Source organism: Schistocerca gregaria, chromosome 6, assembly GCF_023897955.1.
Source record: "Schistocerca gregaria isolate iqSchGreg1 chromosome 6, iqSchGreg1.2, whole genome shotgun sequence".
In the NCBI taxonomy this organism is placed as follows: domain Eukaryota; kingdom Metazoa; phylum Arthropoda; class Insecta; order Orthoptera; family Acrididae; genus Schistocerca; species Schistocerca gregaria.
Window position 1 is genome coordinate 259,481,719 of NC_064925.1, and position 18,128 is coordinate 259,499,846.

Below are 18,128 nucleotides of genomic sequence, written 5' to 3' on the forward strand. Positions count from 1 at the left end.
GTAGCCAAATTCATCGTAGAAGACATGGTATTAAAACATGGTGCCCCAAGGTCATTAATTACGGATCGAGGGAAAGTTTTTCAATCTAATCTTGTGACAGAGATAAACCGTCAGTGCAACATTACTCACCACATGACAACTGCCTACCATCCGCAAACTAATGGGCTTACTGAACGCCTTAATAAGATCTTGGCCGATATGTTATCAATGTTCATCAACGTTTAGCAGAGCAACTGGGATGAGGTGCTACCTTTTGTGACGTTTGCCTACAACACCGCCAAACAAGACACACAGGATTTATGTCATTTTTCCTGGTGCATGGGCATAAGACGTCTACAACGATTGACACTATGTTTCCATTACATCCTGCCCGACGTGGACAATTACCACATCAGCCACGTGCTGAGGAAGCTCGGTAGTTCCCCAACTCTACATACTGCAAGCTCAAGAAAACAATTGCCGAAGATATGACTTGAGGCACCACCCTGTTGTATACCAGTCTGGTGACCTCGTCTGGATCTTCACCCATGTTTGGAACGTTGGTCTCACTGAGAAGCTCCTCAGGCGCTACTTTGGACCTTATAAGGTTGTAAAACAGTTGTCTGATGTTACTTATGAAGGTGAAGATTTCGACCCCAACACAAGACGGTGAAAGATCAGAGATATGGTCCACATCCTTCATATGAAGCCCTACAAGGATCTCGCACTCCTGCCACAGCCGGGAATTGAACGCGGGCCCCTTGGTATGGCATTTTGCTGCACTGACCACTCAGCTAACAAGGGGCGGACTGTTATTTCCTTTACAGATGTAAAAGACTTGTAGCGGGGACCAAATCAGATACATCTAGCACAAACAATCGTGTCTAAAAACATGCTGTTTTTCCACTACACACAAAATACTACAATACTAATTAACATCTCCCACATTTTCAGCGAAAATGGCTGGGTATTATGTACACCATTCACTGCTCAGCTAATGTCTCATGCCCACTACAGGTTTGTTTACACGCCATTCAGTTGAGTTTGTGATCTGCCTAGAGAAATTTGTATCTGTTGTTTCCTTGCAGTCTCTGATCAATTTGCACTACTGTACAGCAGTAATAATTCACTACAGTACAGAATGCAAGCTGTACATACACTTCATTTTTAGTGTACTGCTGTTGACGATACTGATCTTCACATTTGCAGACTACATTGACATGATGTTGTCGTACAGCAAAGCTCGGATCAATGGGAGAGATGCTCGTCAGTTGTACATGAAGCATTTTCTATACCAGCAGATGTACCAGTGGGTGGCGGAAACAGGTACATTCAGCACCGGCAGGGGAAACTGAGGTGTTCCATGGCAGTGGCTTACACCCGCAGATTTCCATGCAGTGGGATAGGATGCAATTACAAGTACCAGAAAAACAACAGATAGACTGGGGATCGCCCGAACTGCCTGGTGTGTTTTGCTTGAACAGCAGCAGCAGCTACACGTGTACTATCTCCAGAAGGTAGTGGCAATGGAGCCACTAGATTCTGCATCACAAGCCCACTTTCACAGGTGGTTCTCACACACTTATATGGATGAGCCAAATTCCACGGCATATCCTTTTCACAGATTACGCCAAGTTCACAAGTGAAAGTATTCTCACTTTCCACAATAGGCACACGTGGGCTGACGAAAACTCAAATGTGTGTGCCTCTGGTTTTCAGGAACAATATAGTTTGAACTTTTGGGCAGGGTCCCTCAAAGGACAAGTGACCGTGCCATACCTTCTTCCACTACATCTCACAGGTGTCGCATACCTATGATTCACTAGAAGCATACTGCATCAGTTCTTGGAAGATGTTTCGCTGGATGGCATCAGAACATGGTTCCAACATTATGCTGCACGATCTCAATTTTCTCATGAGGTCCAACATCACTTGGACCAATGATTTGGGGTTCAATGGATAGGTCGTGCTGGCCCGATTGTTTGGCATGTATATTCTCCTGACGTAAAGCCATTAGACTACTACCTGTGGGGTCACATGAAATCCTTGATTTACAAGATCCCTGTGGCATCCGAGGAAGACCTAGTGGCACAGGTCATGACTGCATGAGAGCTGCTGGAGGACCAAGGACTGGTGTCTGTATGTACTGGAATGTGGTAAAAAGGTACCATGTGTGTGTTGACATGAGTGGTTGTCACAACGAGCCCTGCTTGTAAGTGGATCCAGGTGAAAAGCAGCAGGAGTCAGAGAGAAATGTGTGTTGTTGTATTCGGTGTGTAACAGGAAAATTGTTATTAACTGACACGAGTTCCTGTGTTATACTTGACCCTCTTGTTCCCACTACGAATGCTCAGGGTCTGTGCAGGGAATTTAGTTACATTCTATATTGTCTAGCATTCACTAACTAGAAGAAATAAAATGTCCTGTGTCCCTACTGCTCAATAAACATTTATGTGGTGTCCTGTATTTGTGTCACTACATTAAGAAGTTCACTCAAGAAACATCTGTATTCTTTAATATCAAATACTTTTACAAGGGGCGTTCAATAAGTAATGCAACATAGCTTTTTTCTCGGCCAATTTCAGTTAAAAAGATGCAGAATTTGTTGTGGGACATATTCCCACTTCAGCCGCTCTTGTTTCATCAGATTCTGCTAAGTGGCAGCCTATACATAGCCTCAAAATAGCATCTGTAACGGAAATGCATTCCAAGCCGAGAGAGGTCATCGAGTTTCTTTTGTTTGTAAGCCAGAACATCACAGATATTCATAGGCATTTGCACAATATTTCAAAGGCACTTGCAGAATATCTACAGACATCTGGCAATGAAGAAAAGCTTTGTCTGTCATTATGTGAGGCATCTGCCATCACTGCAATAAGGTAGTGCAAAAACTTGTGCTATCCTCTGTAAATTTAAGAAACGACTTCAGCGCCTTTATATATATAAGGGGGAGGGTGGGGGGGGGGGGGGGGGGCAAATGAACTTCTCTGGTTCCATGACAATGCAAGGCCTCACAGAACTTTGTGCACCTGAGAGGAGCTCTCAAGACTTCACTGGACTGTTCTCCCGCATTTGTCCTCAGATCTCATGCCTTTCAACTTCCATCTGTTTCGCTCAATGAAGGAAGCATTCCATGGAAAGCAGTATGTGGATGATAGGGAGGTTATTGATGCAGCCGGACTTCGGCTCTGACACTGACCAGTAATGTGGTACCATGTAGGCATACAGCCCTCCCTCTAAGGTGGCGTAAGGTTTATCACACTGAATGGAGATTTATGTTCAAAAATAAGCCCACTGTAGCCAAAGTGGGGAATAATACGATGTATTGAAATTCTTAATGACACAAACCTGCTTTCAGATCAAGTGTGTCGCATTACTTACTAAATGCTCCTCATATATTGATCATCACTTATACAGCAATCATTCAGGTGTGAATGTAATGCAAGATGTATGTATTGATCTGAGGACCTAGAAACAACAGAAAGGCTTCATCACCCATGTAGTCTCAGCGATACACAACCCCACAACAGGCTAGAGCAATCCACTCACCCCACTGCCGCCTCACACTGAACCCAGGATTATTGTAGTTCAGCCCCCCGTTAATTCTGGCAAAAATTCTAGACCATGCTATGCTTGTTACTAATTAGCATTTTTCCTATATTTATGTATTACTTGCACCTGTTTTACATGTCTGGACCACTATTTTCATCTATATCTGAGATTTTACACCCTCTTCTATACTAGTATTCCTAGGCATTGTTTTATTTCAACTTTGTGGTCACTTCACCTTTTTACCTACTTTTAATCCATATTCTCTCAGTCTCATTTGCGGATTCCGTTTTTATTTAATACTTATTTCTGTCATTTTTCTTTTATCCGAGCACACACTTCACAAACCAAATGATATCAATCCCATATACTAGTGCCGATTTCATGATCTATTTACCACGCTTGCTACATGAAATTTAAACTGAAGTGTTATATCATTATTTCACCAGCTTCCTAACATGTATGGTATACGGATGAGCAGACAAATACATACCACTACATGCAACTGTTCTTACACAGCATGGCAGAGGTTTATATTATTGAGGGGTTTCCAGCAATCCACAGGAGTAGCTTTGAAATTATCACTTTCAATGGTTGTCAGTTTCATAATTATGTGCAATATATTTGATGACTCATTTTCTCAGAAAGCTTGAAAATAACCAAGAGTCAAAGCTGCAATCACAATAAAGAATGATTCCAAAAAAATTATGATGTTTGTGGATCCTATTATCGTCAAACTTCCAAGTATTTTTGTGTTACATTCATTACTCTATAAAGCAAATAAAGTTGCACTCAACTCGAAGGTTGGTTTGAACACTGCCGTGTTTTACTAGGCACGGTGGTGTGCCCTTTACTCCCCCCCCCCCCCCCCCCCCCCCCACTTGTGAAACACAACTTACACAGCAATTTAGAAGCACACCTACAGTTCAACATTCATTCCAAACATGGTGTAACAAGTAACAGAAGAAAATTATAGAACAAACAGGTGATGAAAGCTAAAACCTTTGGCTTTGTAGTCTGAGACTTGACCCAATGAGGCATCGAGGCAAATTTATGTCCAATTCATTAATAAGTTACTTATTAAATGGAATTCACATTGAGGCAAGTAATCAAATAGTAGGTATAGAGTTTAGTATAAGTAGTAAAAAAAGAAAACACAGTGATATCCTACGTAATTCATTATGTAAGTTACAAATAATTTATTTGCAGTTAAATTTGTCTGAATGCCCTATTTACTCGAATAATTATCCAGATAGAAACTACTTTAATAATGGCCATGTCTGCTTATCACTTCTTCCTCTTTCCGTTCATAGTAGTTAATATTATCAACTGTAACAAGTCCCAGTAGTTCATCTGCTTGGTTCATGCAACAATAGCCTACAGTGTACCTCAACTGAAGTTTGTCTTCTTTTTATTATTATACACGAAGTTGGCGATTATAATCTGTTGTCGTCCACCTCAACATACATCTTTTTCATTTGTCCTGTATAAAATTCATCTCAATGTCAGACCAGTTTTAGCAGCAGACTGAATGCATGCATGCATGCATGCATGCATTATCCCATCACCTTTTCTATCACGCAAATTTGCAGTTACACAGCTAAATCAATGGTCTTTCACAATATTCAGTATTCAACCACTACTTTAATTTTCATTATACATGTTCATACTAAATTGCTCTGGTAATACTTGGTGAAATTCAGGCATGCAAACGTGCACAACTGTAACTGCTTCCGCACTCACACGGAATAATTATAAATCCCTGGAGTCCTGAAGCCGAGACTGTCCTTAACAAGGCATAGCATCTGCTTTACCTTCTTGGGAGGTCAGAAAAGAAATCTCGTACCTCATTTTCCCACGGTTCTGCCCATTTTGCTGGATGTAGTGCTGCAAAACGGAATGTTCAACGTTTTCACATTTCCTTCCATTGGAGAATGCTGACCTGATATCACAGGACCCATAGCAGATCTTGAGGAACACACTTCAAATTATTAATTTTCGAATCCAAGTGGTCCTTCTCAGAAATGGTTTTTGGTCTGTGTACCACTGTATATGCACCTGCTCTCTTTTTAGCTGGATGGTGAAAACTCTGGGCACTAAGATATTCAGTGTGAATCAGCATGCGGTACACTTAGTGGACGAGACATCGACCCGACTTCTGCTCTACCAGAACATCTAAAAATGGCAGCCTTTCCCTCTTTCTCTGTCTCAATGGTGAACTGGATGTTTGTGTGCATGCTGCTCATAGGCTCCTCAAAGTGCTCAAAAGCTTCTACACTGTGTGGCCAGACCACAAAAGTGTCATCAACATGACACTGTGGACAAAGGGGAGCCAAAATGTAATGCACATTCCTCAAAATGCTGGAAACAACGGAAAATCAATAAACAATTATTATAAATTACCTGAACCACACTATTACTGACGTCACTACCCAGTACCCAAGAAAGATTTCTTTGCTTCAGGATTTCCACTAATCATATTAACTATGGTTACCCAAAAGTTTCTCTAATCTTAAATCAAAATGTAGGAAAAAAACCTCATCTGATAATTACAGTACTTCAGATAATAAGATGAAAAAATGGCTCCTTTTTTTTTATTTTCATCACAGCACCTAAACAGACTTCAGCTCATAAGATTTCCATAGTACCTGTGCACAACAGCTAGCTTATGGTATCTACGGGTGGCCATTTTCATCTTTTAGTTATGAACGCCACATCAAAGAAGTAACATTTCTTGTCAGTTTTTAATTTTTATTTAGTAAAAATAGTTAACTGGCAAGTTGTGTCTGTAGCTAAGATTTGGTATTTTCATTTTATGTTAATTTAAGAGCGGAAAAAAGAAAATTGTAACATACTGACACGGCATATCATGTCACCACATTACCAGAAAAAAGCGAATATGACTGTTTTAAAAGAACGAGCACTGATGAGTTATGAATTTAGTATGATCTACAGCAAGCCTGATAACAAAAGAATACTTAGCAAACAAATCATTACTGCTGTTACTGAGTTCTGTTTTCTGATAACATAGTAATTAAAAAAAATTATTACTAACTAAAAATTCATCCCGAATGAAGTACTTGGCCCGAATAACTTCTGGATCTTCCCCTGGTTCTGCCATTGCATCCGTAGGGGTAGGGTACTGGGCGAAGTCAGCGAAGTATTCTTCCAGTTTAGACTTCCCAGCTTTGATCTTCTCTGCCAGTAGGTCCTGCTTATTCAGGAACAGGATCACAGATATTGTCCGTAACCACCTGCATCAACGAAAGCAAAATTACTTTGTGATTTCCAAAATATGTCATTTTATGAAGCAGTTCCATATGTCAAATATGTCACAATGAGTTATATCTTGTTCCTTACATAGTTAGTGGTTTAAGACATACACTGACTGTTACACTGGACCCACACTTATACTTTTTGTTCAATCTAAGATTTTACATGTGTACAAGCTAGAACAGATATTTAATGCTCTTATGAACAGATAATTTAAAAAGGGAAATGGATAGGTTAAAGTTAGATATAGTGGGAATTAGTGAAGTTCGGTGGCAGGTGGAACAAGACTTCTAGTCAGGTGACTACAGGGTTATAAACACAAAATCAAATAGGGGTAATGCAGGAGTAGGGTTAATAATGAATAGGAAAATAGGAATGTGGGTAAGCTACTACAAACAGCATAGTGAACGCATTATTGTGGCCAAGATAGATACGAAGCCCACACCTACTACATTAGTACAAGTTTATATGGCAATTAGCTCTGCAGATGAGGAAGAAATGTATGATGAAATAAAAGAAATTATTCAAATAGTGAAGGGAGACGAAAATTTAATAGTCATGGGTGACTGGAATTCGAGTGTAGGAAAAGGGAGAGAAGGAAACATAGTCGGTGAATATGGACTGGGGCAAAGAAATGAAAGAGGAAGCCGCCTGGTAGAATTTTGCACAGAGCACAACTTAATCATAGCTAACACTTGGTTTCAGAATCATGAAAGGAGGTTGTATACATGGAAGAACCCTGGAGATACTAAAAGGTATCAGATAGATTATATAATGGTAAGACAGAGATTTAGGAACCAGGTTTTAAATTTTAAGATATTTCCAGGGGCAGATGTGGACTCTGACCACAATCTATTGGTTATGAACTGTAGATTAAAACTGAAGAAACTGCAAAAAGGTGGCAATTTAAGGAGATGGGACCTGGATAAACTAAAAGAAGCAGAGGTTGTACAGAGTTTCAGGGAGAGCATAAGGGAACAATTGAAAGGAATAGGGGAAAGAAATACAGTAGAAGAAGAATTGGTAGCTTTGAGGGATGAAGTAGTGAAGGCAGCAGAGGGTCAAGTAGGTAAAAAGACGAGGGCTAGTAGAAATCATTGGGTAACAGAAGAAATATCGAATTTAATTGATGAAAGGAGAAAATATAAAAATGCAGTAAATGAAGCAGGCAAAAAGGAATAAACACGTCTCAAAAATGAGATCGACAGGAAGTGCAAAATTGCTAAGCAGGGACGGCTAGAGGACAAATGTAAGGATGTAGAGGCTTATCTCACTAGGGTAAGATAGATACTGCCTACAGGAAAATTAAAGAGACCTTTGGAGAGAAGAGAACCACGTGTATGAATATCAAGAGCTCAGATGGCAACCCAGTTCCAAGCAAAGAAGGGAAGGCAGAAAGGTGGAAGGAGTATATAGAAGGTTTATACAAGGGCGATGAACTTGAGGACAATATTATGGAAATGGAAGAGGATGTAGATAAAGACGAAATGGGAGATGTGATACTGCATGAAGAGTTTGACAGAGCACTGAAAGACCTGAGTCGAAACAAGGCCCCGGGAGTAGACAACATTACGTTAGAACTACTGACGGCCTTGGGAGAGCCAGTCATGACAAAACACTACCAGCTGGTGAGCAAGATGTATACAACAGGCGAAATACCCTCAGACTTCAAGAAGAATATAATAATTCCAATCCCTAAGAAAGCAGGTGTTGACAGATGTGAAAATTACCGAACTATCAGTTTAATAAGTCACAGCTGCAAAATACTAATGGGAATTCTTTACAGATGAATGGAAAAACTGGTAGAAGCTGACCTCGGGGAAGATCAGTTGGGATTCCATAGAAATGTTGGAACATGTGTGGCAATACTGACTCTACAACTTATCTTAGAAGAAATATTAAGGAAAGGCAAACCTATGTTTCTAGCATTTGTAGACTTAGAGAAAGCTTTAGACAATGTTGACTGGAATACTCTCTTTCAAATTCTAAAGGTGGCAGGGGTAAAATACAGCGAGCGAAAGGCTATTTACAATTTGTACAGAAACAAGATGGCAGTTATTAGAGTCGAGGGACATGAAAGGGAAGCAGTGGTTGGGAAGGGAGTAAGACAGGGTTGCAGTCTCTCCCAGATGTTATTCAATCTGTATATTGAGCAAGCAGTAAAGGAAACAAAAGAAAAATTCAGAGTAGGTATTAAAATCCATGGAGAAGAAATAAAAACTTTGCAGTTCGCCGATGACATTGTAATTCTGTCAGGGACAGCAAGAAGGACTTGGAAGAGCAGTTGAACGGAATAGACAGTGTCTTGAAAGGAGGATATAAGATGAACATCAACAAAAGCAAAACGAGGATAATGGAATGTAGTCTAATTAAGTCAGGTGATGCTGAGGGAATTAGATAAGGAAATGAGACACTTAAAGTAGTAAAGGATTTTTGCTATTTGGGAAGCAAAATAACTGATGATGGTTGAAGTAGAGAGGATATCAAATCTAGACTGGCAATGGCAAGGAAAGTGTTCCTGAAGAAGAGAAATTTGTTAACATCGAGTGTAGATTTAAGTGTCAGGAAGTCATTTCTGAAAGTATTTGTATGGAGTGTAGCCATGTATGGAAGTGAAACATGGACAATAAATAGATTAGACAAGAAGAGAGTAGAAGCTTTCGAAATGTGGTGCTAAAAGAGAATGCTGAAGATTAGATGGGTAGATCACATAACTAATGAGGAAGTATTGAATAGGATTGGGGAGAAGAGAAGTTTGTGGCACAACTTGACCAGAAGAAGGGATCGGTTGGTAGGACATGTTCTGAGGCATCAAGGGATCACCAATGTAGTATTGGAGGGCAGCGTGGAGGGTAAAAATCGTAGAGGGAGACCAAGAGATGAATACACTAAGCAGATTCACTAGCATGGAGAGCTGCATCAAACCAGTCTCAGGACTGAAGACGACGACGACGACGACGACGACGACGACGACGACGACGACGACGACGACGACGACGACGACGACGACGACGACGACGACGACGACGACGACAACAACAACGAACAGATTTAAATATTTCAGGAAAAATCATAATATGATCAAAAGCACAAACAACTGTCTATGTCTTTTGAAGCAGTGTCATTCTGCTAAGTAGCAACCATAACTTCCTTTTATAAAAAAGAAATTCTTACCTTTTGCCTAGCATTTCATGCATGAGCAAAATGTGCTATACACTTTATCTTTTATGACTTGTGTTTCTGCCACTCTGGTATTTGAAATTGTCAGATTGACAAACCTTAGATTTGCTGTCAATTCCTACATTGCTTTTGAATGTCGCAGAAGCACATGCAACAGTCTACAAGATTTCTTGTGGAAGAATAACATTACACATGATTTGAGCATGTTTGTGAGGTGAGATTTCTTATTCCTTTGCAGGAAGTGTCAAGACTTAATGGTATAATTCCTTGTCAAAGAGTGATTTTCAGGTGTACCTCGCACTCCAGCAAAGGCATTTTATTTGTCATAAATAATCACAATATAACTTTTAAGAAGGTCACACACAGAAATCAATTCTCTCTTTCCCCAAACTGAAACCTTCTTCCAAATACTCTCATCATAATCAATATTTGCTCTCAATTTTAGAACTAAAATTGCTTCGGCAGAAAGCCAATGGTAAGTGGAGTTATCAAAATAAGGTAACAAGACTTCCATAAAATACCTGATATGCTTACATCTTAGCCTTATATTTGGCATCTTACAGAATGCAGAAAAATCTGTGTCCAACATACTGAGGATGATGGTTGTATTTGTTGTCATCATTATTAGTACTATGGGAACTGCAGACAAGAGTTTGCGTATTAACAACCAATTAGAATAGTTATTTTTACAGCCTATGTCTAATAAGAATATGGCTGGGTGTATACAATTGTCAGTGGTAGTAGAGCTCTCATTACTGCAGATAGACAATTTCTGAATCAAAGCAGGCTTGATGGCATCTAAGAGACAGGAGCTCTAAGCATGCTTGGGCATGCATTTGTTTGTGTCTTCTGTGCTATCTCATTCCCAAAGATAAGTGATAAAATTCTTAAGAGTAAATGTACATTTGGTGTGTGGGGTTTTTTCTCCAAAGAAGGTAACATGTTGCACCACATGCAGTGTTAGTCACTCAATTGAATTGCCAATAACCAGTGCCACATTAGATTGGTTCATTGTTAATTAACTTTTCCCTTGATTACATTAAATTCATACCTTTAATCCAAACCATACAGAAAGTGTTACTGTAGATGGAAACAAGCTTACATACTGTTACAGATAAAGACATAGACGCTATTTCTATGAGGGTTGATAACCTGGAACAAAAGATTAACCTCCTAATAATATGATATACAATATCTTCCATTCTAATTGAAAGGCAGGGGGCGGGGGTGGCGGGAGAGAGCGATGAGGGGGGTGGCAGGAGAGAGAGGGGGGGGAGAGGGGGGAGAGACAGAGAGAGAGAAGGAGAGAGAAGGAGAGGGGGGAGAGGGGGAGAGACAGAGAGAGAGAAGGAGAGGGGGGAGAGACAGAGAGAGAGAGAGAAGGAGAGGGGAGAGAGAGAGAGAAGGAGAGGGGGGGAGAGAGAGGGGGGGGAGACAGAGAGAGAGAAGGAGAGAGAAGGAGAGGGGGGAGAGGGGGAGAGACAGAGAGAGAGAAGGAGAGGGGGGAGAGACAGAGAGAGAGAGAGAAGGAGAGGGGAGAGAGAGAGAGAAGGAGAGGGGGGGAGAGAGAGGGGGGGGAGACAGACAGAGAGAGAGAGGGGGGGAGACAGACAGAGAGAGAGGGGGGGAGACAGACAGAGAGAGAGGGGGGGAGACAGACAGAGAGAGAGGGGGGGAGACAGACAGAGAGAGAGGGGGGGGAGACAGACAGAGAGAGAGGGGGGGGAGACAGACAGAGAGAGAGAGGGGGGGGAGACAGACAGAGAGAGAGAGAGGGGGGGAGACAGACAGAGAGAGAGGGGGGGGGGAGACAGACAGAGAGAGAGAGAGAGGGGGGGAGACAGACAGAGAGAGAGAGGGGGGGAGACAGACAGAGAGAGAGAGAGAGGGGGGAGACAGACAGAGAGAGAGAGAGGGGGGAGACAGACAGAGAGAGAGAGAGGGGGGGAGACAGACAGAGAGAGAGAGGGGGGGGGAGACAGACAGAGAGAGAGAGAGGGGGGGGAGACAGACAGAGAGAGAGAGAGGGGGGGAGACAGACAGAGAGAGAGGGGGGGAGACAGACAGAGAGAGAGGGGGGGAGACAGACAGAGAGAGAGGGGGGGAGACAGACAGAGAGAGAGGGGGGGAGACAGACAGAGAGAGGGGGGAGACAGACAGAGAGAGAGGGGGGAGACAGACAGAGAGAGAGGGGGGAGACAGACAGAGAGAGAGAGAGAGAGAGAGAGAGAGAGAGAGAGAGAGAGAGAGATGGGGGGAAGGGGTTTATCAGAAGAACCAGAGATGCTTGTCTTATTTGGTAATTTGGCCGAGAAGCAGGATAATAATTCTCAGCAGCAAAAAATTCAGGAGTTCCGAGAGGGGAAGCTGGGCCCGGATACACTCTGAAAGATTCTTTTATCATATACAATGTGATAACAACGATAAAATCTGTCTGCCCATTCAATTAATAACCCTGGTGTTTAATTTTCTGTGTTAGAGGCACTTCAGGGTGTATAAAACTATAGGAAAAGTAAGGATCAGTAGTGGAGATGTTGATAAGGTGGTCAAGGCCTATGAGGCATGTATTAAGGTTAAGCTCAATCATAACAACCAGGTTGGGAAACTTAATTCATACTGGGCTGAACACTGTATGGATAAAGTGTTGCAGATTACCTAGGACCCCTGCCCCTGGCGCGGGAGCGTCGTCATTACATTCTAGTTGTCACTGATGCCTTTACCCACTGTACATAGTTGGTTCACACTAGATCAGCTACCACTTCAGTCACACTCAATCATTTGCATATTTGGTGTTCCAAAGGTTCTAGTTAGCAATAACTCGCCAGTTTTTTTTTTTTTTTTTTTTTGTCTGGAGAACTCTTCAGTCCTTCAGTTTTTAAAAACTGGGTGGAGCATAATCCACAGCTTCAACTCAACAAAGACAATAAAGCATTTTTTTGAATATGTACTGAAGTGTGAGAGTGAAATTTAATAGTGGCTTTTGACAGGCAGGCCATGAAATTGAAAAAAGCTTGAATTTAACTCTGTGGAGTATGAATTTCACTGCAGTGGACAACTTTTAATGGTCAATTCTCTGGCGTTTTCAGTCAGTCATGAGGCTGTAAATGCATGCAGGACACAACACCAGTAGGAAGTGCCCACTGCAGTGAACTGTGTGCATTTGCAGCCTCCGGAGCCTCCGGACTGACTGAAAACGTCAAAGAAGCGACCATTAACAGCTATCCACTGTAGTGGATGCTATGCGTCACAGGGTTAAGGTGAATTTTCAAACTGAAACTATGGAGAAAATTGATAAGGATCCATGAAACAAGTTATTTTCATATTAACTGCACCAAAGTATTAATAAAATGTTGAAGCTACTAACATCACTCAGTCGATTTTGTCATTTCAGTTGAAACACATGATGGGTAATCGAACCACGTTACGGAAAGATTCAGTGTATTAAAAGTCGGAGAGATGGTTACAAATGGCTTCACCACAATCATCAAAATGAAGTTCTTGAGCTGATTGCATCTGTAGTCTTGTCAGGAAATAAGGGCAACATAAAAACTGCTTAATACCTTTCAATATTACTGGATAAAACTTGTGACTTATCCCAAACCAAACAAGTCTCTGTTTGCCTCACTTTCGCTTCTTAAGATTTAACAGTGAATGAGTATTTTATCGGCTTTTACTCAACAGATACTACTATAATGGAAGCCTTGTTTGATCTTGTCCAAGACATTCTAGCACTGGACAAATTACCATTATCTAAATTCAGAGGCCAGTATTATGACATGGCTTGAAATGTTTCTGGATAAAGTCTAAGGATTGCAGTTAGAAATACACAATTAAGATCCTCTAGCACTGTTTGTGCACTACATAATGTTCATAATCTTGTCAAGGTAGGAGGCAACTGAAAAAATTTCACCATCAACAACATTTATTCAAATAATGAAATATTTAATAAAATTTTGTACAAAACTCACTGAAGCACTGTGCTCCATTCAAAGAGTGACAGATTAAAACTTAGAAAGAAACTGAGAAACGTTTACCTTCGGTATCAACCTATTGACCAACAACGTGCATATATGATTAAAGACGATTCAATTGTTGTTGATGGTTTATGTTTATATTTATATATACTTCTATTTTACAGATGGGATGGCTGTAAGGTCAACTTAAAAAAGTGTTTCAATTTTGGTATGACCATTCTATTGACACAGTAACTGACAGTGTGATATCGGCCAAACAAGGCATATCTGATCATTTCCTTAAAAACTGGCAATGACAGCTGATGATTGATTATTGATTGTTATTTTTACAGTGTCTTCCAAAGAATTTATTTCTCTTTTATAGCCTATACATATCTGGATTCTACAATTATTTGCTATTTTACTTTAACAATTTCTTACTTTAACAACTTTTGAAGTTTTCATTCACAAGGGAACATTCCAATCTCGAGAACTCATTTTGGGATGAGCCTTTGCAGATTAGTAATATATCTAAAGGGTATCCACTCATGGAAGTCTTTAAAGCGCACCAATCAGAAAATTCTGGAAAAAAGGGCTCTAGAATTTTAAACGTAGCTCATACGAATCTCACATATGGGTCATAAGTAGCAAAGCAGCATATAAGTAAAGTCGCTCAGTCAGTAGTGTGCCCGACAGTCATGCGACCGATATGGGTTTGATCCTACCGACCTGTCAGTATGGTTTCATTGTTTTTTTAATTGCTTTAAAAACTGTAACAATTGTTAAATTAAGTTAATGACCTAGAGTATTAACAAATAATTCCAAATGCATTTTTAATTAAAGTAAATCAATTGCCACTGTCATAAAATTCTGGGTGGAGCTTTAATTACATAAACATTGAAAACAAAAAATATTTTGGCGTCTTGCACAATTTATTAAGGATGATTGTTTACAGGAACAACACTATTTTTAAAAGATCTCCTGCAAAACAAACTTCATTGACATTTCTGATAGTTTCTTTTTCATCAGAAAGCCAGGAAGCATAACCAGGCATATCTGATCATTTCCTCAAAAACTGGCAATGGACAGCTGATAATGGATTATTGATTGTTATTTTCATACACCCTTCACGAGAATTTATTTCTCTATTATTTTCAATAAGTTAAGTGCTATTTTGTATATGCTTCCTCAGATTTTTGACTTGTCTATTTTAATAATGTCACTTGGTTGAACAATAGGAGTACATTTTGGAGGAATCACTTTAACTGTACAAGTCAGTGATTTCTTGTCATACTGAATGATTTTGTCCACCGCAAGAATTAGTAATCACAAGAAACCATTCTTGACCCCACTTCAAACATTGGTTGAGAATGTCAGTATAAAGACCTGTCATTAGTTTCCCAGATTTGGAGGACCTTATTATGTTTTTGTAATTTTGTTCATATTCTTTTACTGTTTTTTAAACTCTGGGACCAAAGTTATCAGCTGCCTCACACACACACACACACACACACACACACACACACACACACACACACACACACACACACACTTGAGCTAGGATATTTCCAGACAAAGAGAATATTGAGTGATATACGTATGAGTCACTTTTAACGAATATAGTTTTGCTTCCTTTGGTAGCCAGAGTCCTACCATACACCATCCGATACTGGGACCCTGGAAAGAAAAATCGACCAAAATTGAAGCATTTTGTCAGAGAATAGTAAAAATAGAGAGCAAAATGAATTTTTAAATACCCTGGAATAAATACCTGTATGGTCAGTGTTGATAACAAAAATCTTTGTTGAAATTCATTACCAATTTTAACCTCTGGGATTGAAAGTGTCTGCAGCAGCCAAGGTTTCTTTCAGAGTCGCTGTTTCTGTTCTTGAAACAAATCTTGTCACTTTTCGCTGACAAATTATGCACTTATTTTTGAATCTACGAAACCAACTGTCAGAAGCTGTAAATTTAAAATCTGTAAACTGTTATGCTTCTGCTAAAGCACACTGTTGCAAACTCTGTAGTCACTTACTGATAATTTTCTCTGGTTTCAACAAAATGATCACACGTCCAGGAGCCGCGTGGGATTAGCCGAGCGGCGGGGTTAGCCAAGCAGTCTAGGGCGCTGAAATCGTGGACTGTATGGCTGTTTCTGGTGGAGGTTCGAGTCCTCTCTTCGTGTGTGTGTGTGTGTGTGTGTGTGTGTGTGTGTGTGTGTGTGTGTGTGTGTTCGTCTTTAGGATAATTTAGGTTAAGTAGTGTGTAAGCTTAGGGACTGATGACCTTAGCAGTTAAGTCCCATAAGATTTCACAAACATTTGAACAACACGTCCAGGAACTGACTGCTTTCTACTTATCAAATTGATTCCTCCTTTTCTTTTATTTCTTCGTCCCACTGGGATCAATATTCCTTCTTCTTTCTTAACTGGCTGCATCCTTTTTCTTTTTGTAATGTTTGAAGTTTCCACATGGTGTGAGTGTGTTGTTAAGATCTTTAATTTTGTAATAAAAGAAAAAGACAAACCGCTTCCCTTGCCTTATTTTCATCTGGTTCATAATGGTCCTATGAGCTGTGGTCTTCGTACTTACTGAAAGGCTAACCTTCATTTTCATGAGGAAGTTCATCATCGGTCACAGGTATCTTTAGTCAACATGTCCACAGCATGTAAAATTTTTCACCCGTAAACAGTGTTTCATGAGAAACGGTCATTGAAGATTCCAACACAATCAAATTATTTCCAGCCTGCACATCTTTTAACATCACCTTTGACACTTCACTGTATAATGAATCTGCAATTTCTGGTACTTTCACTATGTCTTCATTGACAGACATTTTTAATTCACAATATTGTAAAAATTCTGGTAATATTTTGCAACGCAGAATGCTCCAATCTCTGGGAAAGTCAGGAATGAACTGACACTGTAGCAGGTAAGGCCCACTGCTCGATTAGTTCCATGTGGGCCTCGACACTTCCTAAGCATCTGCCTGTTTGTACATACAATAGGACAACAGCTATACTCTGCTTTTCCAAGAAGAAGCATGTTCCTCTAATTTACAATGAATATTTATAATCATATTGCAAAGCCAGTAATTAATGCTTTAATTGATCTCCATTAAAAATGCATTTGAAATCATTCAGCTTTTTAAAAAGAAAGTATTGATGAATGTCATTCACATTTTAAGCATCCTGCGACATCCAATTCATAAACAAAATAAAATTACTTGTGACTTACCGTATTTACTCGAATCTAAGCCGCACCTGAAAAATGAGACTCTAAATCCCGGGGGAAAAAAATTTCCCTAATCTAAGCCGCACTTGAAATTTGAGACTCGAAATTCAAGGGGAGAGAAAAGTTTTAGGCCGCACCTCCAAATCGAAACAAAGTTGGTCCATTGTAATATGAGACACAATTTAGGTCGAATGAATGACGATGCAGCTACAGTAGTTTGGTTAGAGTCATAAGCTTAGCAATTAAGCTTTACCAGGTAGCCATTGCTATGCGTCAAGCGCTCCATCTGTATTTATTCGGGTACCCTTCTTTTTTCACGTGCTTCGTCTGGTTTGAATTGATTGATTATTTTTCTTTGATCTGATAAGTGCCGTTCTCTTTGTTATAGGTGTTTACACTCCATGCTGAAAATGCATTACTGTACTGTGTCACGCATTGTTTGTCGCATTCTGATAATGAGTGTTTACGGCCTGTTGCCGCGTGGCTTGCTTTTGTGCACGCTACCGCCGCTTTAAAAAAAAAAAAAAAGAAAGAAAGAAAGAAAGAGAGAGAGAGAGAAATTGTCTCACAAGTGAAACAATTGCAAGATACTGCAATTTGTTGTTACTTACACTGCTGCTTTCTTTGATAATGATCAACAAGAACCAAATAATAGACTGCGTATGTTGGAAGATGTTCTGAATGAGAGTTTAGAGAAAATTTTTCTCCGTTTGAAAATCTTTGCAGACGCCTCTTTAGTACATTACATTCTGCACAGAAATTAGAGTCATCTTAGATTTAAAAATCTAGTCAATTGCTTCATTTCTGACTATCACTATTAGGCATAAGAATAATACGAATATAAACATGACACGATATGTATATTCTTCCGCGTTTGCTGTTGTCTCGCTCTAGTTTCGTAGTTTATTATGCAGACAGGATTTAAATGAGATAGCAGCAAACACAAAAGAATACATGGCA

General features: G+C 40.0%; 1 protein-coding gene across 1 annotated transcript in view; it reads right to left on the bottom strand.

The window, feature by feature from the left end:
- LOC126278336 (guanine nucleotide-binding protein G(s) subunit alpha) overlaps window positions 1-18,128 on the bottom strand; it is a 339,303-nt gene that overhangs the window by 20,412 nt on the left and 300,763 nt on the right. Inside the window, exon 9 of the mRNA XM_049978373.1 lies at window positions 6,584-6,782. Within this exon, the coding sequence (XP_049834330.1) occupies window positions 6,584-6,782 (199 nt within the window). The remainder of the gene's footprint in view (window positions 1-6,583; window positions 6,783-18,128) is intronic.